Source organism: Pan troglodytes, chromosome 15, assembly GCF_028858775.2.
Source record: "Pan troglodytes isolate AG18354 chromosome 15, NHGRI_mPanTro3-v2.0_pri, whole genome shotgun sequence".
NCBI lineage: Eukaryota > Metazoa > Chordata > Mammalia > Primates > Hominidae > Pan > Pan troglodytes.
The window spans coordinates 103,498,155-103,520,626 of NC_072413.2; the positions used below are offsets into that span (position 1 = coordinate 103,498,155).

The window sequence follows — 22,472 nt, forward strand, 5'->3', positions numbered from 1 at the left end:
TGTGGCTTGGTTGGCAGGTGGCCCCGGCCCATTGTCCCGAGGTGGCTGAGGCCGTGGTGGGCGGTGGGAGTGCAGGACGCGCTCTCTCGGGGCCTCATTTCTCTCCTCCATTTCTCATCAGGTCTGGCAAACCACGGACAGACCAGGCACATGGTAAGAGGAACAGCCCATGATGGGGTACGGTGCGCTCACCCATGAGCTCTCTGGGGTGTTGGGAAGAGGCCTGGCCAGCCCTGTCAGGTGCCACGTGGAAGCTTCCAGGAGGCCTGGCAAGACCAGAGGAGCTGCAGCATGTGGGGGCCATGGCCCCTGTGCCAGGCCCAGCGGTGTGCGGCCGACCAGCCCTCAGGGCTGCCCTGGGCCAGGCTGGGGGTCCGTGTAGCTCACTGGGGTGGTGGGGGGTTGGCCAGGCACAGCACCTTGGCTCGTGGCCCCTCCCAGCGGGAGCCCGCAGGTTGAGGTGGAGCTGGCCCTTGGCTGGCTGCCCAGGAAGCGCACCCCCTCTGCAGGGACCAAGCCGGAACCTCCTGCTCAACGGGAAGTCTTACCCCACCAAAGTGCGCCTGATCCGGGGGGGCTCCCTGCCCCCAGTCAAGCGGCGGCGGATGAACTGGATCGACGCCCCGGATGACGTGTTCTACATGGCCACAGAGGAGACCAGGTGGGGCCTTCCCAGGGCAGGCGGGAGGGCTCGGCACAGCGTCCCGGGCCTCACCACCACCTGTGCCCACAGGAAGATCCGCAAGCTGCTCTCATCCTCGGAAACCAAGCGTGCTGCCCGCCGGCCCTACAAGCCCATCGCCCTGCGCCAGAGCCAGGCCCTGCCGCTGCGGCCACCGCCACCTGCGCCCGTCAACGACGAGCCCATCGTCATCGAGGACTAGGGGCCGCCCCCACCTGCGGCCGCCCCCCGCCCCTCGCCCGCCCACACGGCCCCTTCCCAGCCAGCCCGCCGCCCGCCCCTCAGTTTGGTAGTGCCCCACCTCCCGCCCTCACCTGCAGAGAAACGCGCTCCTTGGCGGACCCTGGGGGAGGAGAGGAAGAAGCGCGGCTAACTTATTCCGAGAATGCCGAGGAGTTGTCGTTTTTAGCTTTGTGTTTACTTTTTGGCTGGAGCGGAGATGAGGGGCCACCCCGTGCCCCTGTGCTGCGGGGCCTTTTGCCCGGAGGCCGGGCCCTAAGGTTTTGTTGTGTTCTGTTGAAGGTGCCATTTTAAATTTTATTTTTATTACTTTTTTTGTAGATGAACTTGAGCTCTGTAACTTACACCTGGAATGTTAGGATCGTGCGGCCGCGGCCGGCCGAGCTGCCTGGCGGGGTTGGCCCTTGTCTTTTCAAGTAATTTTCATATTAAACAAAAACAAAGAAAAAAAATCTTATAAAAAGGAAAAAAACCAACCGGTCCTTCCCTGTGTCTTTTGTTCCCAGTCCCTCTCCCTGACTCAGGCCCTGGGCCCCCCACCCCCATCGGGCGGCCCTAGGCTGTGGCTCTGCCGTGGAGCTGGAGGCCCCTGGAGGCCACCTCAGCCAGGACAGCCACCCCAGCCTCTGGGCTCTGTTGCTCTCCCACCTGCCCACAGACCTTCCCTTGCTGGGGCCTGGCGCAGTGCCCTCTGCCCTCCACAGGGGGCAGCAAGCGGTTGCAGGGCCCAACCCCCTTCCCCAGCAGAGCTGTGCTGAAACTGTCTGTGCGTCTGTGTCTGCGGCAGCGGTGGGCCGGGGACTGCCTCCCGGCAGGCAGAGCTGGCCCTGCCGAAGACCCTGTGGCTTCCCACCAGGGCAGCCAGCGCAGCTGGGCCAGCGAGGCCTTGGAGTGCTCCAGCCAGAGGCCCAACCACCTGGCCATGTAGAGCCTGGCCCCAGCCGCCTGAGGGTTTCTGCCCAGAGCTCTGGCCCCCAAGCAGGTGTGCAGTCTCCACAGTGAGAATCTGCTTAGATTTCAGCAAGCACATTCTCAGAAATCCTGCTTGGCCCATCCTCCGGCCGGGGACAGGACTTGCAGGCCGGGGGACAGGTACAGGCCGGGCCACCAGAAGGAGGGGTCCGGTGGATAGCCTGGCTCCAGACCACCCCCCTGGCCGTGCTACCTCAGCCGGCCAGGAGGGGTCCGCCCAGGCCTCTCTCAGGGAGAGTAGCTCCTCTGTCTCTCCCCAGAGCTGTGCCTTTGCTCCCCGAGCCCACCCAGGCGCCCTGTCATGTGGAAATCTCAGCCATGGAATTAAAATAGAAACCACTTCTGCTGTCTCCCAGGAGACAAAGATAAGGGGGCGTCCTGGCCTCCGTGGGAGCCTGTGCTGGGGCCCAGCAGTGACAGGACTAGGTGTCAGGGACTCGGCTGCAGTGCACGTCCCACCCACCCTCCCTGGGCTGCTGGCGCCCCCCCCCAACCCCAGCCCCCACCAGCCAACTCTAATCTGCAGCCAGCATCCAAGTGACCCCACAGCCTGAGGACTTGCCTGTAGTGCGTCATCAGAGGGCTGGGAAATCAGGCCCCTGACCTCATGAAGGACACAGCTCCCTCTGAGGCCTTTTCCAACCCTGGGGGTCTGGAGAAAGGGAGCAGGGGCTCAGTGAAGACCCCAGCTCCCTTGTCTCCCTTCCCCAGGCCTCAGGCCTGCCTCCCAGTGCTGGCTGCAGGGTTCTGGCCTCAGCAGCTCTTCCACCCCCCAGGGCCTGTCCTTTTCTGGAGTCAACATGTGGGCTGTGAGGTGTCCTAGGTCCTGGGCTCTATCCCAAGGGCAGGGAGGCCCTGAGGAGATGTGGGGCCCTTTCCCACCCCAGACACCCTCCCCGGCCAGACACCCACGCTGCAGTGCCCTCACAGGGCCAAGCTCTGGCCACCGGTGCTGGGTGGGGCCTGGGCTGCTTGGGGGTCTAAACCTGGGCTTAGAAATGAGTGGGTACTGGCTGGGGGGAGCATTGGCCTTGGTGCCCAGGCCATGAAGGGGTCTCCCAGCTTTGCTATGTCCTCGCTAGGCCCTTCCCTGCTGATGAGACAGCAGCCTGCTTCCTGCACCAGCAACCCCACAGGGGCCGCGGCTCCCCAGGGCCAGGGGCATCTCAGGGTGGCAAGGCCATCATGCTGTCATGCCTGGAGACCTGTCCTGCCAGCTCCGCTCCACCCTGCTAGGGTCCTCTGTCCACCACTCAGCCCAGCCTGGCTTCCCTGCAGTGGAGCTGAGTGGCAGGGGCCTGCCATCTGCCAGTGTCACAGGATGGCGGAAGGCACCAGACCACTGCAGCCCAGGGGTGTGACCCAGCCCCATGCCCAGCCATCAGCCCTGCCAGCTCCCTTCACACCCGCCGTGTCCTGTGCCCCCCCCTCCACTCGGGCCCGTCCCACTGTGTCACTTCCCCTGCCTGTGACCCACCGCAGCCTCAGAGGTGGAGACCAAGGCCACTGCTCTGCACCCATTGATCCTGACCCCTGCCTGCCAGGCCCAGAACAGCCCCGTCGCATTAGGGAGCTTCTGGCCGCTGCCCAGGGACTGCGGCTGGGGTGAGGGCAGTGCAGCAGCTGGCACACTCCTTGTCCCACCCCACCCTCCGTGTATCTCCAGGGCACCTGGCCAGTGCCGAATGCCATTCCTTTGCTGCCACCCTGGGAGGGGCCTGCCTCTACCCCCATCCACTCTTCTGGCAGGGCTGGGGACCTTGGGGCAGGTGGTCTCCCTCCAGAAGAGCCCTGTGTTCAGCCAGCCCTGTCCTCCAGAACAAGCCCCACAGGTAGCAAGCCCCACAGGTAGCAAAGTCGGGGAGGGTAATGGCTTAGCCCCAGGCTCCCAAGCTGGGCAGAACAGGGCAGGGAGCTGGAGAGGGTTTGGCAGTGGGCCCATGAATCCAGCCTGGGCAAGGCCCTGCTGTGAGGGACCCCTAGGGACCCCTGGGCCTGCCAGGGAGTAAGGGCTGCCCAGAAAAGGTACTGACTGATGCCTCCTTGCCATCTTCTGCCTTGGCTGGCACAGGTCCCAAGTGCAGAGGGGGAGCTGGTCAGGCTGGTCAGTTGGGCGGGGGGGCGGGGGGCATGTTTCTGGCCTGCTGTCACCATGGAAATGGCAGTGGCTGCAGGGTGTGTGTGCAAGGGAGGAGGGTGCTGCCACAGAGAGCCCAGCCAGGACCACCATGAAAGCCAGGAGCACCGAGGGCCTCTGGTTGGCTCACAAACATGCCTGGTGCACCAGGCAGAGGGAACAGGCAGGTCTCCGTGTCCAGCCCACAGCCTCCAAGACACAGGGGGAAGGGTGCCCAGAGTCAGCTGCCCCCATAGGGCCTGATCACTGGGCTTCTGGGATCTGCCTGTCTCCCAGGCCGATGCTCAGCTGGGGCCAGAAGGCTCAGAGAAGGGCCCATGGGGACAGAGCACCAGGAAGCCCGTGGGTGCGGAGGTTCCCCACCTGGGGCCACGCTCTACGGGCTCTAGGGCGGAGGCACCGTGGTGAGGCGTGGTCAGGCACGCCCTGGTTGGGAGGAGGCCAGAGTGGGGGTGTGGGGGTGCGGTGACTGGCATGACCCCTCAATCTCCCGCCTGACCCCTCGAGGTCAGGCCCTGGGCCCCGAGGCCCGCAGCTGGTCCTAGGCGGTGCGGGAGAAGGGACTGGAGTGTCAGCCCCAGCCCGGGGCACAGAGGGCACGCCCACTCCTTCCCCTCCTTCCCTTCCTAACTCCTCACAGCCTCCCCGGCCGCCCCCTGGGTGGAAGTGCTTGGGGTGGACGCCTTAAGCGCGGATCCCTCGGCGCTGGTGCCCGCCGCCCCTTCCCTGCCTGCGAGGCAGACGCAGACCTCCCCACACCCCCTACCAGCAGCTTCTCGAGCTGTTTCTGGAGGTGGCGGCGCCTTCCTTCCTGAGCCCTGCCCTCCACCCAAGGAGCCTTCAGCACCACAGACAGTGTTGGGGCGGGGCGCGGGCGGGGGCGGAGCGGGACATGGAGACCCGGACAGGGCTGGGGGCCGTGCCCGCCGGGAATCTGACTCCGCTCCCGCGGCGCGGCTGTTGCTATGGAAACCGAGCAACAAAGGGAAGCGGGACAGGCGCCGCGCCCGGCGGGGTGGGGGTGGGGTTCTCCCGGAGCCTGCGACCCCTTCCCGCGGCGGAGCGCAGCCTGGGCGCCCAGGGCCGGGTGTGTTGGACCCCTAGGCCCAAGTCACTAGGGCTCCCCGAGAGCCGGGGGCCAGGCTCCCCGCACCCTGCCCGCCGCCCCGGGGACGGCCCGGCCAGGCGGCCCCGACGTCGCCATGGAAACAGCCGGGGCGCGGGCGGCGCCGCGGTCGCCCGGGCGGGCCCCTGTAGACGCCACCTCCGGCGCGAGGGGCCCGGGGGCGCCAGGCCTGTCCCGGCTGCCCCGCACCCGCCACCCCCGGCAGGTGCGCCCCGCCCCCGCGGCGCCCCCAGGCGGCCCCCAGCCCGGGGGACGGGTTATCGAGGCCCCGCCCCGGCCGCGGAGCCAATGGGCGCGCGGACAGCCGGGCAGGCGGGGCTGGGCGCGGGCGGCGGCGGCCCGGAGGAGAACGGGCGGAGGGCGCGGGCCGACCGGGCGCACCGACCATGGCCTCCAAATGCCCCAAGTGCGACAAGACCGTGTACTTCGGTGAGTGCGTGCCCGCTCCCGGCCCGCTTGGTGCATCCCGCCGCCCTTCGCGGCCAGTCCCGCGCCGCAGAGCCGCGGCGTAACTCGGGGTGCGCCCGGCCCCGGACCGAGGATGCGCGTCCCGGAGGCTGGCTGGCCGCGCTGCCCAAGCGGCTAAAGCCAAAGGGTGGGGCTGCGCGAAAGCGGGGGCGGTCACGCCCGAACCCCGAAGCAGCTTGTGGGGGCGGGGCAGGGACCACCCGGGCGGGGCTTGTGGTACCCCGGGATGAGGCCAGTGTTTTGGGGGAGCGCTCGGGGATCCGCGGACGCATCCCGGTTCCTCGGACGGCGCCGGGCGGGGCGGGGCAGGGCGTGGCTGTACGCCCTGGGTGCGTCCCGCGCGCTCCCGCGGGCCTGGGCCCTTTCTCCTGGACCCCCTACACCCGCTTCCCCCGGGAACAAGTGGCCGGGAACAGTGACCCCCAGCTCCCACTCCGGGCTCCGCTGAGCTGGGCTGGGCCAGGTTTGGACTCTGTCGGGATTCAGTCCAAGCGGGGGCGACCTTGGCCTCTGCCTCCTGCTTGTCCCAACGCATTCCCTTGGCGCCAGTTCCCCCAGGAGTTTCACACGGGGGTAGGGTGGGGGCGGGTGTGACACGCGAGTTCCCGCGAACCTGAGCGGAACCTTGTGCTCAAGCAGCCCAGGTGTCCAGGATCCCTGCCTCCTCAAGGTCAGAACAGCCCTGGACAGGATGCAGGTGGTGGCGGGAGGAGGGATGTCTCGCAAGGCGGCTCTCGGTCTAGCCCCTCCGGCAGGCGCGCTCCCCCCGTCTGGGCTTACTCACTCTCTGGGCCTGGGTGCGCCCTTCCTACCCCCTTCCTCCTGGCTGATTCCCTGCCCAGCTTTCTCCAGGGTGGTAAAGTCCCTGCCCACCTACCCACCAGCTGCTGCACGGGGCGGGGCAGACTTAGTGAAGCAGAGAGGAGGGCCGGGACCAACAGGGCGCCTGCCCTGGTCGCCCCATACCCAGAATGCGGCCAGGCTGCAGGGAAGGCCGCCACTGGGCTTCCCCGGCTCACAGGCTGGAGGGGGTTGAGGGGAGGTTGTATTTTGCCAGTCCCAGAGGGGAGGGACCGGATTTGGCCTGGAGTGCTTCTGGCGTGGCTGGGAGCCGAGGGGCTTCCGGCTGCCTCTCCTGGAGCCCGCTCAGCCCTCAGTCTCTGTCCCAGCGAGGGCTGTCTCTGTAAGGGTTAGGGTGGGAGACGGTCCCCAGGGCCCTTCTGCAGTCCAACTGCCCATGACTTTACCCCAGGCCGGGCCAGGCCAGCCTGGGGCTCTCCAGGGTCTCGGCCAACAGTCCTGTGGACAGCCCGGAAAGGCCTGCCTGCCTGGCCCGCCCAGCCTCTCAGCGGAAAACAAAGGCGCTTCAGACCCGGCTGGCTTCTGTCCTGCCTGGGAGGCACTGTGAGGGCGAGGGTCCAGAATCCTGCCCACCCTCACACCAGGCTGCCCCCACAGCTCATACCTGAGTAGAACCCAGGCTGGGATGTCGGAGCACATTGAGGAGGCCACCCCAGAGCCCGTGCAGCCACGGTGGGCAGCTGGTTTTCTTCTGAGCCATTAGACCCAATCGATTCTGTATTCCCAACTCGGACCCGTAATGTGTGGCCATTGACCCACCCAGTGGGTCTGAGGGCCAGTTCCCTGCCCCCACTTGGCCCACGTCCCAGAGCTGGCCAGAGCACAGTGCTGGCAGCCCTGAGCTGCAGCTGCCACGGCCGATAGCCACCGAGACTTCCTTGCTGCTGCTGGGACACGCCTGCCCACCGTGCAGCCAGCCCCTGCCTGCCCTGGTGTGTCCCAGCTTCCTTGAGCGGAGTGGTTCTGGTCAGAGGGCTCTAAGCTGGTGCAGCCTTGTGGTTGGGCTGGTGTCCTGGAGGCTGGCCCTGACCATGCCCAGAGGGTTGTACCAGGGCCACGGAGAGCCAGTATTCACAGCCCTCTACCTAGTAGGCCACCTGGGGGATCCCATCTCACTGCCAGGAGCAGCACCCTTGGGCCTCTCAGAGTGAGCTTCGCCCTAGCCAGATGCCCCTCCCCGATATCTGCCAGACAAAGGGGGCTGCGCCACTTGCTGAGAAAGGGAGCTGGGAGAGCCACTGGTCCTTGGCCACCTGAGGGGCTTGGCCAGATTCTGCCAGGCAGGGTGGGCCCAGCCTGCATGCTCCCTCCCCCCAGGGCCTGCAGCTTGTCCCCTTCCCTTCAGAATTCCGGCTCTGCTGGGCCCTTCCTGCCCCTCCCCACCTCTTCCTGCCTGGCTCCCTGGGGAGGCCCCTGCTTCCATCCACTGGGAAGCAGTCCAGTAGCCCCAGTGTGGGGGTGGGAGGCAGTGGCGGAGGGTCCCGGACCCTCAGCAGCTGCCCTCAGATCTTCCATGCCAGTGGCAGCCAGGAGCATTAGGGCAGGGGGAGAGCTCAGGGTTTAGGACGAGGAATCCACAGACAGATGAGGGTCCCGCCTGGAGGACCCACGGGGACGGGGCCTGGCCTTCCCATGAGGGAGCTGGAGGCTCTGGGGCTGCACCTTTGACTCAGCAGCGGGGTGCTGCCAGCCCCATCAGGGCCCAATTGGTGGGGATCAGGGGCGTGTCAGTGCCAGGCAGGTGTGAGAGGGAGAGCAGCATGTGTTGAAGCAGGTGCACTGGAGAGGCAGGTGTGTGAGTGTAAGAGAAGTGTTTGAGGGAATGACAGGTGGGGGAGATGCATATGTGTGGGGGGAGGCAGGTGTGTGGGGAGAAGCGAGGATGTGGGGGGAAGTGGGTGTGTGGGGGAAGGCAGGTGTGGGGGGAGGGGGAGGCAGGTGTGGGAGGGAATTGGGTGTGGGGGGAAGCAGGTGTGTGGAGGGAGGCGGGTGTAGGAGGGAGGCATGTGGGGGGGAGGTGTGTGGGTGGGAGGCAGGTGTCGGGGGAGGTGGGTGTGTGGGGGGAGGCGGGTGTGTGTAGAGAGACGTGTGGGGAAGCAGGTGTGTGGGGTAAGCGGGTGTATGAGGGAGGCGGGTGTGTGTGGAGGAAGCGGGTGTGTGGAGGAGGCAGGTGTGTGGGGGGAAGCGGGTGTCCGGAAGCAGGTGTGTGGGGGGAAGTCACTATGTGGGGGGAGGCAGGTGTGGGGAAGCGGGTGTGTCGGGGGAAGCGGGTGTGTGGGGGGAAGCGGGTGTGTGTGGGGGAGGCGGGTGTGTGTGAGAGTAAGCGGGTGTGTGTGAGGAAGCGGGTGTGTGTTTGGGAAGCGGGTGTGTGTGAGAGTAAGCGGGTGTGTGTGAGGAAGCGGGTGTGTGTGAGGAAGTGGGTGTGTGTGGGGGGAAGCGGGTGTGTGTGGGGAAGCGGGTGTGTGAGAGGAAGCGGGTGTGTGTGAGGAAGCGGGTGTGTGTGGGGGAAGCGGGTGTGAGGAAGCGGGTGTGTGGGGGGAAGCGAGTGTGTGTGAGGAAGCGGGTGTGTGTGGGGGAAGCGGGTGTGAGGAAGCAGGTGTGTGGGGGGAAGCGGGTGTGTGTGGGGAAGCGGGTGTGTGTGAGGAAGCGGGTGTGTGTGGGGGAAGCGGGTGTGAGGAAGCAGGTGTGTGGGGGGAAGCGGGTGTGTGTGGGGGAGGCGGGTGTGTGTGGGGGAAGCGGGTGTGTGTGAGGAAGCGGGTGTGTGGGGGGAAGCGGGTGTGTGTGGGGGAGGCGGGTGTGTGTGAGGAAGCGGGTGTGTGTGGGGGAAGCGGGTGTGAGGAAGCGGGTGTGTCGGGGGAAGCGGGTGTGTGTGAGGAAGCGGGTGTGTGTGAGGAAGCGGGTGTGTGTGAGGGAAGCGGGTGTGAGGAAGCGGGTGTGTGTGAGGAAGCGGGTGTGTGAGGAAGCGGGTGTGTGAGGAAGCGGGTGTGTGTGGGGAAGCGGGTGTGTGAGGAAGCAGGTGTGTGTGAGGAAGAGGGTGTGTGTGAGGGAGGCAGGTGTGTGAGGAAGCGGGTGTGTGTGAGGAAGCGGGTGTGTGAGGAAGCAGGTGTGTGTGAGGAAGAGGGTGTGTGTGAGGGAGGCAGGTGTGTGAGGAAGCGGGTGTGTGTGAGGAAGCGGGTGTGTGAGGAAGCAGGTGTGTGTGAGGAAGAGGGTGTGTGTGAGGGAGGCAGGTGTGTGAGGAAGCGGGTGTGTGTGAGGAAGCGGGTGTGTGAGGAAGCGGGTGTGTGTGAGGAAGAGGGTGTGTGTGGGGAAGCGGGTGTGTGAGGAAGCGGGTGTGTGTGAGGAAGCGGGTGTGTGTGAGGAAGCGGGTGTGTGGCGGAAGCGGGTGTGTGTGGGGGGAAGCGGGTGTGTGTGAGGAAGCGGGTGTGTGTGAGGAAGCGGGTGTGTGTGGGGAAGCGGGTGTGTGAGGAAGCGGGTGTGTGTGAGGAAGCGGGTGTGTGTGAGGAAGCGGGTGTGTGTGGGGAAGCGGGTGTGTGAGGAAGCGGGTGTGTGTGAGGAAGCGGGTGTGTGGCGGAAGCGGGTGTGTGTGGGGGGAAGCGGGTGTGTGTGAGGAAGCGGGTGTGAGGGAGGCGGGTGTGTGTGAGGAAGCGGGTGTGTGCGGGGGAGGCGGGTGTGTGAGGAAGCGGGTGTGTGTGAGGAAGCGGGTGTGTGAGGAAGCGGGTGTGTGTGGGGAAGCGGGTGTGTGTGAGGAAGCGGGTGTGTGAGGAAGCGGGTGTGTGGGGGGAAGCGGGTGTGTGGGGGGAAGCGGGTGTGTGAGAGGAAGCGGGTGTGTGTGAGGAAGCGGGTGTGTGTGAGGAAGCGGGTGTGTGAGGAAGCGGGTGTGTGTGGGGAAGCGGGTGTGTGTGAGGAAGCGGGTGTGTGAGGAAGCGGGTGTGTGGGGGGAAGTGGGTGTGTGAGGAAGCGGGTGTGTGTGAGGAAGCGGGTGTGTGAGGAAGCGGGTGTGTGGGGGGAAGCGGGTGTGTGGGGGGAAGCGGGTGTGTGAGAGGAAGCGGGTGTGTGAGAGGAAGCGGGTGTGTGTGAGGAAGCGGGTGTGTGGGGGGAAGCGGGTGTGTGTGAGGAAGCGGGTGTGTGGCGGAAGCGGGTGTGTGGGGGGAGGCGGGTGTGAGGGAGGCGGGTGTGTGTGAGGAAGCGGGTGTGTGTGTGGGAGGCGGGTGTGTGTGAGGAAGCGGGTGTGTGTGGGGGAAGCGGGTGTGAGGGAGGCGGGTGTGTGTGAGGAAGCGGGTGTGTGTGTGGGAGGCGGGTGTGTGTGAGGAAGCGGGTGTGTGTGAGGAAGCGGGTGTGTGTGAGGAAGCGGGTGTGTGTGGGGGAAGCGGGTGTGAGGGAGGCGGGTGTGTGTGAGGAAGCGGGTGTGTGTGTGGGAGGCGGGTGTGTGTGAGGAAGCGGGTGTGTGTGAGGAAGCGGGTGTGTGGGGGGAAGCGGGTGTGTGAGAGGAAGCGGGTGTGTGTGAGGAAGCGGGTGTGTGTGAGGAAGCGGGTGTGGGGGGAAGCGGGTGTGTGAGGAAGCGGGTGTGTGAGGAAGCGGGTGTGTGTGAGGAAGAGGGTGTGTGTGGGGAAGCGGGTGTGTGAGGAAGCGGGTGTGTGTGAGGAAGCGGGTGTGTGTGGGGAAGCGGGTGTGTGTGAGGGAAGCGGGTGTGTGGGGGAAGCGGGTGTGTGTGAGGAAGCGGGTGTGGGGGGAAGCGGGTGTGGGGGGGGAAGCGGGTGTGTGGGGGGAAGCGGGTGTGTGTGAGGAAGCGGGCGTGTGTGTGGGAGGCGGGTGTGTGTGGGGGGAAGCGGGTGTCTGTGAGGGAGGCGGGTGTGTGTGAGGAAGCGGGTGTGTGTGAGGAAGCGGGTGTGTGTGAGGAAGAGGGTGTGTGTGGGAGGCAGGTGTGTGAGGAAGCGGGTGTGTGTGAGGAAGCGGGCGTGTGTGGGGGGAAGCGGGTGTGTGGGGGGAAGCGGGCGTGTGTGTGGGAGGTGGGCGTGTGTGGGGGGAAGCGGGTGTCTGTGAGGGAGGCGGGTGTGTGTGAGGAAGCGGGTGTGTGTGAGGAAGCGGGTGTGTGTGAGGAAGCGGGTGTGTGAGGAAGCGGGTGTGTGGGGGGGAGGCGGGTGTGTGTGAGGAAGCGGGTGTGTGAGGAAGCGGGTGTGTGGGGGGGAGGCGGGTGTATGTGAGGAAGCGGGTGTGTGTGAGGAAGCGGGTGTGTGTGAGGAAGCGGGTGTGTGGGGGGAAGCGGGTGTGTGGCGGAAGCAGGTGTGTGGGGGGAAGCGGGTGTGTGTGAGGGAGGCGGGTGTGTGGGGGGGAAGCGGGTGTGTGGGGGGGAAGCGGGTGTGTGGGGGGAAGCGGGTGTGTGTGGGGGAGGCGGGTGTGAGGAAGCGGGTGTGTGTGAGGGAAGCGGGTGTGTGAGGAATCGGGTGTGTGTGAGGAAGTGGGTGTGTGTGGCGGGAGGCGGGTGTGTGTGAGGAAGCGGGTGTGTGTGAGGGAAGCGGGTGTGTGAGGAAGTGGGTGTGTGTGAGGAAGCGGGTGTGTGAGGAAGCGGGTGTGTGTGGGGGAGGCGGGTGTGTGTGAGGAAGCGGGTGTGTGTGGGGGAAGCGGGTGTGTGTGAGGAAGCGGGTGTGTGGGGGGGAGGCGGGTGTGTGTGAGGAAGCGGGTGTGTGTGAGGGAGGCGGGTGTGTGTGAGGAAGCGGGTGTGTGGGGGGAAGCGGGTGTGTGTGAGGAAGCGGATGTGTGTGAGGGAAGCGGGTGTGTGGGGGGACGCGGGTGTGTGGGGGGACGCGGGTGTGTGGGGGGACGCGGGTGTGTGGGGGGAAGCGGGTGTGTGAGGAAGCGAGTGTGTGTGAGGAAGCAGGTGTGTGGCGGAAGCGGGTGTGTGGGGGGAAGCGGGTGTGTGTGAGGGAGGCGGGCGTGTGTGGGGGGAAGCGGGTGTGTGTGAGGGAGGCGGGTGTGTGTGAGGAAGCGGGTGTGTGGGGGGAAGCGGGTGTGTGTGAGGAAGCGGGTGTGTGTGGGGGGAGGCGGGTGTGTGGGGGGAAGCGGGTGTGTGGGGGGAGGCGGGTGTGTGTGAGGAAGCGGGTGTGTGGGGGAGGCGGGTGTGTGTGAGGGAGGCGGGTGTGTGTGGGGGAGGCGGGTGTGTGTGAGGAAGCAGGTGTGTGTGGGGGGAAGCAGGTGTGTGTGGGGGGAAGCAGGTGTTTGTGAGGAAGCGGGTGTGTGTGGGGAAGCGGGTGTGTGAGGAAGCGGGTGTGTGGGGGGAGCGGGTGTGTGTGAGGAAGCGGGTGTGTGGGGGGGAAGCGGGTGTGTGGGGGGAAGCGGGTGTGTGTGAGGAAGCGGGTGTGTGTGGGGGGAGGCGGGTGTGTGGGGGAGGCGGGTGTGTGTGGGGGAGGCGGGTGTGTGTGAGGAAGCAGGTGTGTGTGGGGGGAAGCAGGTGTGTGTGGGGGGAAGCAGGTGTTTGTGAGGAAGCGGGTGTGTGTGGGGAAGCGGGTGTGTGAGGAAGCGGGTGTGTGGGGGGAGCGGGTGTGTGTGAGGAAGCGGGTGTGTGGGGGGGAAGCGGGTGTGTGGGGGGAGGCGGGTGTGTGTGAGGAAGCGGGTGTGTGGGGGAGGCGGGTGTGTGTGAGGGAGGCGGGTGTGTGTGGGGGAAGCGGGTGTGTGTGAGGAAGCAGGTGTGTGTGGGGGGAAGCAGGTGTGTGTGGGGGGAAGCAGGTGTTTGTGAGGAAGCGGGTGTGTGTGGGGAAGCGGGTGTGTGAGGAAGCGGGTGTGTGGGGGGAGCGGGTGTGTGTGAGGAAGCGGGTGTGTGGGGGGGAAGCGGGTGTGTGGGGGGAGCGGGTGTGTGTGAGGAAGCGGGTGTGTGTGGGGAAGCGGGTGTGTGTGAGGAAGCGGGTGTGTGTGGGGGGAGGCGGGTGTGTGGGGGGAAGCGGGTGTGTGGGGGGAGGCGGGTGTGTGTGAGGAAGCGGGTGTGTGGGGGGAGCGGGTGTGTGTGAGGAAGCGGGTGTGTGTGGGGAAGCGGGTGTGTGTGAGGAAGCGGGTGTGTGTGGGGGGAGGCGGGTGTGTGGGGGGAAGCGGGTGTGTGGGGGGAGGCGGGTGTGTGTGAGGAAGCGGGTGTGTGGGGGGAGCGGGTGTGTGTGAGGAAGCGGGTGTGTGGGGGGAAGCGGGTGTGTGTGAGGAAGCGGGTGTGTGTGGGGGGAGGCGGGTGTGTGTGAGGCGGGTGTGTGTGAGGAAGCGGGTGTGTGGGGGGGGAAGCGGGTGTGTGGGGGGAGGCGGGTGTGTGGGGGGAAGCGGGTGTGTGTGAGGAAGCGGGTGTGTGGGGGGGAAGCGGGTGTGTGTGAGGAAGCGGGTGTGTGGGGGGGAAGCGGGTGTGGGGGGAGGCGGGTGTGTGGGGGGAAGCGGGTGTGTGGGGGGAAGCGGGTGTGTGTGAGGAAGCGGGTGTGTGGGGGGGAAGCGGGTGTGTGGGGGGAGGCGGGTGTGTGTGGGGAAGCGGGTGTGTGTGAGGAGGCGGGTGTGTGTGGGGAGGCGGGTGTGTGTGAGGAAGCGGGTGTGTGTGGGGGAAGCGGGTGTGTGTGAGGAAGCGGGTGTGTGTGGGGGAAGCGGGTGTGTGTGGGGGAGGCGGGTGTGTGAGGAAGCGGGTGTGTGTGGGGAGGCGGGTGTGTGTGAGGAAGCGGGTGTGTGTGGGGAGGCGGGTGTGTGTGAGGAGGCGGGTGTGTGTGGGGAGGCGGGTGTGTGTGAGGAAGCGGGTGTGTGTGAGGAAGCGGGTGTGTGTGAGGAAGCGGGTGTGTGTGGGGGAAGCGGGTGTGTGTGGGGGAAGCGGGTGTGTGTGGGGGAAGCGGGTGTGTGTGAGGAAGCGGGTGTGTGAGGAAGCGGGTGTGTGTGGGGAGGCGGGTGTGTGTGAGGAGGCGGGTGTGTGTGGGGAGGCGGGTGTGTGTGAGGAAGCGGGTGTGTGTGAGGAAGTGGGTGTGTGTGGGGGAAGCGGGTGTGTGTGAGGAAGCGGGTGTGTGTGAGGAAGCGGGTGTGTGTGGGGGAAGCGGGTGTGTGTGAGGAAGCGGGTGTGTGTGAGGAAGCGGGTGTGTGTGAGGAAGCGGGTGTGTGAGGAAGCGGGTGTGTGTGGGGGAGGCGGGTGTGTGTGGGGAAGCGGGTGTGTGTGGGGGAGGCGGGTGTGTGTGGGGAAGCGGGTGTGTGGGGAAGCGGGTGTGTGAGGAAGCGGGTGTGTGAGGAAGCGGGTGTGTGAGGAAGCGGGTGTGTGGCGGGTGTCCGGGAGGCAGGTGTTGGAGCGCGGGCAGGTGTTGGAGCGCGGGCAGGTGTTGGAGCGCCGGCAGGTGTTGGAGCGCGGGCAGGTGTTGGAGCGCGGGCAGGTGTTGGAGCGCGGGCAGGTGTTGGAGCGCGGGCAGGTGTTGGAGCGCCGGCAGGTGTTGGAGCGCGGGCAGGTGTTGGAGCGCGGGCAGGTGTTGGAGCGCGGGCAGGTGTTGGAGCGCGGGCAGGTGTTGGAGCGCGGGCAGGTGTTGGAGCGCGGGCAGGTGTTGGAGCGCGGGCAGGTGTTGGAGCGCGGGCAGGTGTTGGAGCGCGGGCAGGCTCAAGCACAGGCCCCTTCACCGCAGGCACCGAGGGGACTAACCGGGCAGCCCCGGGCCCCTTCTCAAAGGCGGCTCTAGCGGGGTTCCAGGGCTGGGGGCGCTGAGACCCAGAGGGAGAACAGGGCCTGGGGGCGACGGGCTCCTCCGGCTCTCGGAAGGAGGGGCAGGGCCCGCCAGGTGGAAGGAAGGCGCCTGGCGGAGACCTCCTGAAAGTGGGGACCCCCGGAGCGCGTGGGGGTGGTGGCTGCCAGGTGGGGACGGAGGGGGTGCGGGGCGCGTCCCGGCCCTGACCCCCCTGCCGCCCCTCCCGCTCAGCCGAGAAGGTGAGCTCCCTGGGGAAGGACTGGCACAAGTTCTGCCTCAAGTGCGAGCGCTGCAGCAAGACGCTGACGCCCGGGGGCCACGCCGAGGTGAGCCCCACTGCGCGGCGCGGGCGGGGGCGGGGGTCGCGACTCCCGCCACCCTCAGGCAGGGTCCTGACCCGCGCCCCTCTGCGCAGCATGACGGGAAGCCGTTCTGCCACAAGCCGTGCTACGCCACCCTGTTCGGACCCAAAGGTGAGCTCCGGGTGCCCTTGGCCTGCCCTGGGACCTGCTGGGAGGGGCGTGGCGCTGGCGCTGGGGAGGGCTGGGGGTCCCGGCCGCCGTGGATCCCCGCCCAGAGTCCCTGCCACCCTGGAAAGCCTAGTGCCCCCAGCCCCCAGCGGGCCGTTTTCTGAGACGCCCGGTGGCCGCGGCCCCCACCCCACGTACCCCCACCCGCAGGCGTGAACATCGGGGGCGCGGGCTCCTACATCTACGAGAAGCCCCTGGCGGAGGGGCCGCAGGTCACCGGCCCCATCGAGGTCCCCGCGGCCCGAGCAGAGGAGCGGAAGGCGAGCGGCCCCCCGAAGGGGCCCAGCAGAGGTGGGCTGGGCGCGGGCTGGGGCTGGGGGTTGTGGGCACCCCCGCCCCCGGCCCCGCCCCGCCCTGACTCGTGCGCCCCACAGCCTCCAGTGTCACCACTTTCACCGGGGAGCCCAACACGTGCCCGCGCTGCAGCAAGAAGGTGTACTTCGGTGAGTGCGCGCCCGGGCCCCGGACCCCCGCCCCCGCCCCTGCCCCGGGGCTCGGCCTCACTCCTCCCCCTTTCCAGCTGAGAAGGTGACGTCTCTGGGCAAGGATTGGCACCGGCCCTGCCTGCGCTGCGAGCGCTGCGGGAAGACACTGACCCCCGGCGGGCACGCGGAGGTGAGGGGAGTGCAACGGGGCTTGGGGGCCGGGCAGGGGCGCGGGGTGGGGGCGATGAGGGTGAGAGGCGCGCCTAGAGGGGATGGGGGGTGGTGCTTCTGGGAGCTGCGCTGCCCTCTCCCCCACGGCGAGCCGGCCTGCACGTTCTGGAAGCCTCCAGGTGATGGGTTGGGGGAGTCTGTGGACTTCTCTCTCAGCACCCACCTTCTGCCCCAGCACGACGGCCAGCCCTACTGCCACAAGCCCTGCTATGGAATCCTCTTCGGACCCAAGGGTGAGTGTAGCCAGGGTGGTCCACGATGTCTTCCCTGCCCTCCCCTTCCCTCCACTGTTCCCCCAACCCACCCCAGCGGCCTCCCTCCACAGGAGTGAACACCGGCGCGGTGGGCAGCTACATCTATGACCGGGACCCCGAAGGCAAGGTCCAGCCCTAGGCTACAGCGGCTCTCGTGATGTGGGCTCACCTGCGCCCCAGACCCTGCAGGGGCCCCCCTGCTTGGCTCTGCTGGGAGAGTGCTCAGCCGCCCAGTCCTGCCTGCAAGCCCAGGGCGAGTATTGGAGGAGGGGCAGCCACGGGCAGAGCGCCATGCCCATCCCCGAGTCTCTGGTGTGTCTGCCCCCTCTGGCATCCTCTGGGCGTCCCATGATCCCTTCTGTGTCTGCGTGTCCGAATCCCCGTGTGACCCTGTCCCAGCATTTTCCCGCCGACCCTGCGTGTCCCCGTGGCGCTGTCCGCTCTCCCTCTCCTGCTGCCCACCCACCTGCCAGTGTTATTTATGCTCCCTTCGTGGGTGATGGCCACGCCCTCACCATGTCCCTGGCAGAGGGCTTTCCTCCGGGATCCCCTGCCTGGTGCCCACACTGCCTCGCAAGCGCTCGCCACCCTCACGTGGCTCACCTGCTGTTGAGCCTTGTGCTGTCAATAAACGGTTTGAGGATTGCAGGATTGTCTGCGCTTGTGGGATGGATGCAAATCCCAGACCAGGGTCCCTTTCTCCGGTCCATGCGTGCTCCCAGCCAACACCCCTGGGCCTGGCTGCTAGTGGGGGTGGGCTCTTCTCCTGGGGGTCATAGTGGGAGGTGGGGCCCTGGGATGTTTCTGAGGAGGAGGGAGGGATGGGGGCGGGGAGCGTGGTCTCCGGTTTGGGTGGTGGTGCCCACCCAGATGGGGAGGCAGTAAGAACGCCAGGCTGTGGGGAGGTAAGGTGGGAGGCATTCCGGGGCCAGGGTCCTGGCCAGGGTCAGGTGAGGGTGGGGTCCATGGAGGACAGAGCCTTGGAGGAAAGTTGAACCTAGAACCCTGAAAATACCAACAGCAGGCCTGAGAACCCGGAGCTGCCTGGGTGTGTGGACCCTGGGAAGCGCAGGAGGGGTCAGCCCTGAGAGCAGAGTGTGGCTGAGGAGGGAAGGGGGCCGGGGACCAGAGGAGGGGTCCTGGGCAGAGAATGGGGAAGCTGGCGAAGGGCGGGTGGGGCAGAGGTCTCTGGCAGCCCCGGACTGGACTGGGACGCGCAGGAGGGTTTGGGGGCTCTGGTCAGAGCAAGGACTGGAGAGGCTCAGCGTGGCTGTTTCCAGCTCTTGTCCATAGGGTGATGGACAGGCTTTTGTGGACAGGCCTGCCTTGGGTGTGGCCCAGGGACAGAATCCCTGCCCAAGTGTTCTGGTGAAGGTTTTAGTGATGACCGACTCGCCCCTGGCGTCTTCATGGTCCAGGCTCTGCCCTTTCAGCCAGGGGCGCTGGCGGCTCCAAGGAGCTCTCCCCTCCCCCACGCCCCGCCTTTGCTGTGCGCCACTCCTCGGGTGCCCACTAGAGGGCGCACTGTCCCATTCTGGCAGCACAGAGCAGAAACGTGGAGACCTTCCCCAGTGGCTGAGCCCTGTCCTGGCGCCATCTGGACTCCCCACCTTGGTTTATGCTCCTCTGCCCCTGGCACCACACCGAAGTTGCCTTGGCCCTTCCTTCAGTGAGGGGCACTCAGACCTGGCCACCTCCAGGCCCCTGTCCCCAGTGCTACAGGGTGGCCGGGGCTTTACGCCTCTTCCCTGCTCCCAGCCGTTGGCACAGCTCCCTGCCTGGCCACCCTCCAGCCCATGGGCTCAGACGGAGCTGAGCCTGGATGCTGAGCCCATTGTCCCGAGAGCAGCCATCCAAGTCCTGGCGGGGCCTGGGCTGGCTCCGGGGTCCAGCCGTACCACAGCTGTCCTCCAGCCAGGCACCCAGTGTGGTCTCCTCCCACCTGGAATTCAGCCAAAACCCCCGGGGCCTGACGTTGCGGAAGGGACGGCCAGTCCCCAACCCCAGGCAGAGGGGAGGATCAGGCAGGTTCCAGACCCCTGCTCACAGGAGAGGCTGGGATGGTTCCCCATCTCATCCCCTCCTGCCAGGCCCAGGCTTCCTCGGGTGTGTTGGGGGGTTGTTTCGGGAGAACTGAGAATTTCCGGAGTGCCCGTCTCCGCCCTTGCTGCGGGCTCCCAGGGTTGCATGGGAAATTCCTGCTTTCAGCTTGGCGGGCGGGGGTGGGGTGGGGGGGGACTGGAGGGCTCAGCTGGACCCCCCTCCCTTGGGAGCCTCCAGTGGAAACTATGTCGTGAGGAGAGTGGTGGGTGGTGTGCCCTTCTCTAAAACCTGGGCGGCGGTGGGGGATTTGTGTGCCAGAAGACCCGCCAGGGTCGGTTGCGGGGATGATGTGGGTAAGGGGTCTCCTCCAGAGATCAGCCCCTGACCCTGCCAGGGACAGCAGCACCCCCGACCCCAGGTCTGGCTGGGGCAGGACCATTTCCTGCGGGGCCGGTTTGAGGATGACGCCTGCCTGCCGTGTTTGTTTCCAAGTCATTGTCATGGAAACCGGGGCGGTTGTTGCTACTGTTTGTCTGGACTGCGTCGCTGGGCGGTGTTGCTGGGGTTGGCTGGGTGCCCACGGCACTAACAGGGCTCGCTTGGTGTCTCCAGCTCCAGGAAGCTATGCCCTCCCAGCCAGGTGCTCCCTTGGGTGCCCACAGACCCAGATATCCCCTAAAAGGGAGGGGAATCTGGAATGGGCTCTTCTGCCTTTGGGCGTGCCTCCTTCTCTGTGCCTGCCTTGGGGGCTGCTCTGCCCTCAACCTTCACTCTCTTCTACTTGGACCCATGCCTGGCCAGTGAGGCGGCTCTGAAATGCTATCTGCTCCATCCCTCCCCTTCAGAACCCCTGGGAACCAAGTCCAGGGATCCACAAGGCCCTGGTGCCCCATGGGGCTAAGCTCACACCCCGGCGCTCTGTTGAACCGAGCTGTGCCGCTCCCCGTCTGTACCCCCACTGTCCAGTCTTCCCGTGCCTCCTGGCCAGGTCCCTCCAAGGTATCCCCCACTCCAACCTGGGCTGGTGGGGCCCTCACTGGTGCCCCCAGCCAGGCATCTCTGTGGGGCCAGCTCAGCCTCCAGCTACCCCTGTCTCCACTTCTTCTGGCCCCTGCCCGGGAACCCCAGCACCCTTCCTCCAGGCCCTGCCCAGCCAGTGACCGCAGCATCGGCCCTGGGTACCCCCGCTCCCAGGGTCTTCCCTAATTCCTGGACCCCTTCGGACTCCACACAGCTGGGACTAGCGCCCCTGACCCTGACCCTCCACAGGACTTGGTGGGGCACACCTCCCTCCCGGCCCTGGGTCCAGCTTACTGGGGGCCGGCGGTAGCCTGAGAGGTGGATGTGAGGAAATCACCCAGTGCCGTGGGCCCCTAGCTCTGGACCGTGGAGGGCTGGGCACAGGCAAAGGCAGGCTGGAGGACCAGGACGGCCAGGTATGGGCAGCACTTTTCCCAGCGCCTGATGGGCTTCCGGTGGGGATGTGGGGTCCAGCTGCCAGGCGGGAAGGCTGGAATTCCAGCCTCTGGAATTCCTGGGCTATGGCTGTAGGATGCTGGGTACTAGGCCCAGCCTCAAGAGAGGGGAGGGAGGTCAGGGGCACCCCATCTGGCCAGTCTGTGGAAGCCAGGCAGGGGTGCAGCCCCGCTGGGGGCAGGGCTGGCTGAGGGAGCCCCCTCCTTCCCTCTTTCCACACCTTGCCACGTCTGCTCTGGGAGAGGAGGAACTGCGCAGCCTTCCCACCTGCTCGGGGCTGGAGGTGAGGCCTGGAGGACAGGAGGGGCCTGTCTGGTAAGCCTGTCCCATGCCAGCCCCATGCCGGGTCTGCCCAGGGCAGGAATGGCCACTGAGCCCAGCACGGCCAACCGGGGCCAGACCACAGGCCAGACAGGGGGTCCCGGGAGACAAGCAGCTGAAAATAGACCCTGGGAACTTGGGAGTGTCTGAGACTCAGCTGGGCCGAGGGGGAGGGGCAGGGAGGTGGGCCCTGGGGAGGCCTGAGCTGGGCGTGGCCGGCTCCGCGCTGTCCTGGCACGCATGTTGGCAGTGCAGGGCACCTGGTTGCACAGCATCCAGGACAGGCCTGGCTGGCCTGCAGCCCCGGGAGGGCACCTCACACCTGCTCACACTCTCAGCCTGGGCATGGGGCAAGGGGAGGTGGTGGGGAGGGCTCCAAGGACAAGGAGGGGCATCTCAAGGCAAGTCCCCAAGCCGAGTCTGCAGAGGAAGGGGCTGTGGGCCCAGAGGAGCAAAATGTTCCTAGAGGGGTGGACAGTGGGATTCCTCAGGGACAGTGGGGCCCAGCCCTGCCTCTTGGGTTACCCTGGTTCCTGGAGCCCAGGCCTGGCTGCAGGCTGCCGCACCCCAGCCCCTGTGGGCTTCAGCCAGAGGGCCAGCAGGAGCAGGCCAGGGCACAGGGATGTGTGCAGAGGGTGGGCTGAGCAGACAGAGGCGGCCTCCAAGATGCACCCGGAACACTGCAGCAGCCCCCGCCACCCCCGGGTCTAGGGCCCTCTTGCTGTCCAGGTGCAGGGTGGAATGTTCTGGGCATAGAGGCAGCCTGGGGCGAGCAGCTGCGGAGCTCCGAGTCCCTGTCCCGACCACTCTGTCCTCTGTTTGTTCCTGAAACAAATGCCACCAGCACCCTGCAGAGTGGGCTGAGAGGTACAGGGGCTGGGGTTTCCAGCCAGCCCAGTGGGCCTGAGTCAGGCTGGCCCCATGGACGAGGTCAGTGCCCTGTCCTAGGTGCATCCCTGGCCAGGTGAGAGCTGACAAAGCCGGAGGCCTAGTGACTGGGCTGGGGCCGGTCGGGGGCAGTGTGTCCCGGAAGCCGGCAGGACCCTGACCTGCTCAGATGGAGGTGGGCGTTGGGGGTGGGATGGCCTGAACACTGAGTGTGGGTGGAGAAAGGAGCTGGAAGCTGGGGTCCTGCAGCTGATGAGGGGTCCCCACCCCCAGAGGACAGGGTGGATGGGGAGCACAGGAGAAAGGGGGTTTGAGGGGCATGTCAGTCTGTGGCTGAAGTTTAGGAAGGGTTCCAGGGATCGTGTGTATGTGACTGTGCGTGTGTCTCTGTGTTATGTCTGTGTCAGTGAGGGTGTGCGTGTGTATCTGTGCATGTGTGTCTGTGTGTATCTGTGAGTGTGGGTGTCTGAGTTGAGTGGAAAAGCTGCTGTGAGCCAACACAGAAGGCGTGGCCCCACGGCGAGGGCATCCTGCCCCCCACCCCACCCGTGACCATGGTGACAGGAAGCAACAGCAGGGAAGGCCAGGAATGGACTCATCACCCTGGTTTTCAAGGAGGGGCTCCTCCATGGGCAGGGTGGGTTGGAGTCCAGAGTGTGGGGGAAGGGACCATCCCTGGGGGCGGGTAGAGGGGAGGACAAGGACTGGGTCATTGTCCCTATCTGCCCTGGCTAATGTCTGTACATGAGCTGCAAGGTACCGGGCCAGGAGCTGGGATGGGCTGGGGAGGAGGCTTGACAGAAATATGGGCGGACAACTGTGAGAGGGACCACACATATGCTCGCGGGGACCCCAGAGACCCCTGATGGACACACCCATACGGGTATGTCCACGGGCACCAGGCACTTGCCCTGCACCTCTGCACCCGGAGCACGTCATCCTGGTGGGGGTGTGGACAGCGGTGCTGGGCACCCTGGGGCTTGGGGGCAGTGCACGCCCCAGGGGAAGTGCAGTGACAGAGCCCCCGGCCTCCCCAATACTGTCCGGGCTCCCCTGGCCTCTCCCCCTTCTTGTTGCCTCTGCCTCTCCCTCTGCCTGTCTGCAGGTTTGTCCCACGGTGCCCCACACTCAGTGGAGATGGCAGGTGGGCCC

At 66.6% G+C, this 22,472-nt stretch overlaps 2 protein-coding genes across 18 annotated transcripts in view; both read left to right on the forward strand.

The window, feature by feature from the left end:
• MTA1 (metastasis associated 1) overlaps positions 1–1,398 on the forward strand; it is a 52,278-nt gene extending 50,880 nt beyond the window's left edge. For all 15 annotated transcript variants that reach the window (XR_010151052.1, XR_010151053.1, XR_010151051.1 and 12 more), the window contains 3 exons: positions 122–153; positions 510–661; positions 734–1,398. Coding sequence is in view for 9 of the 15 variants with exons in the window: in XM_016926858.3 (XP_016782347.1) it covers positions 122–153; positions 510–661; positions 734–884 (335 nt within the window). In the remaining 6 variants the exon portion in view is untranslated. The remainder of the gene's footprint in view (positions 1–121; positions 154–509; positions 662–733) is intronic.
• Positions 1,398–17,240, forward strand: CRIP2 (cysteine rich protein 2). Of its 3 annotated transcripts, XM_016926867.3 has the most exons (8): positions 5,467–5,586; positions 15,384–15,478; positions 15,568–15,625; positions 15,833–15,973; positions 16,057–16,125; positions 16,203–16,297; positions 16,514–16,571; positions 16,664–17,240. In XM_016926867.3, the coding sequence occupies exons 1-8, from the start codon at positions 5,544–5,546 to the stop codon at positions 16,729–16,731; spliced, it is 627 nt and encodes a 208-aa protein (XP_016782356.1). In that variant the 5' UTR covers positions 5,467–5,543; the 3' UTR covers positions 16,732–17,240. The 3 variants fall into 3 exon arrangements, with proteins under 3 accessions (XP_016782352.1, XP_054522331.1, XP_016782356.1); XM_016926863.3 differs by lacking the exon at positions 15,384–15,478 and having other exon boundaries at positions 1,398–5,586; XM_054666356.2 differs by lacking the exons at positions 15,384–15,478; positions 16,514–16,571 and having other exon boundaries at positions 1,398–5,586; positions 16,648–16,846.
• The last annotated feature ends 5,232 nt before the right edge of the window (positions 17,241–22,472 follow it).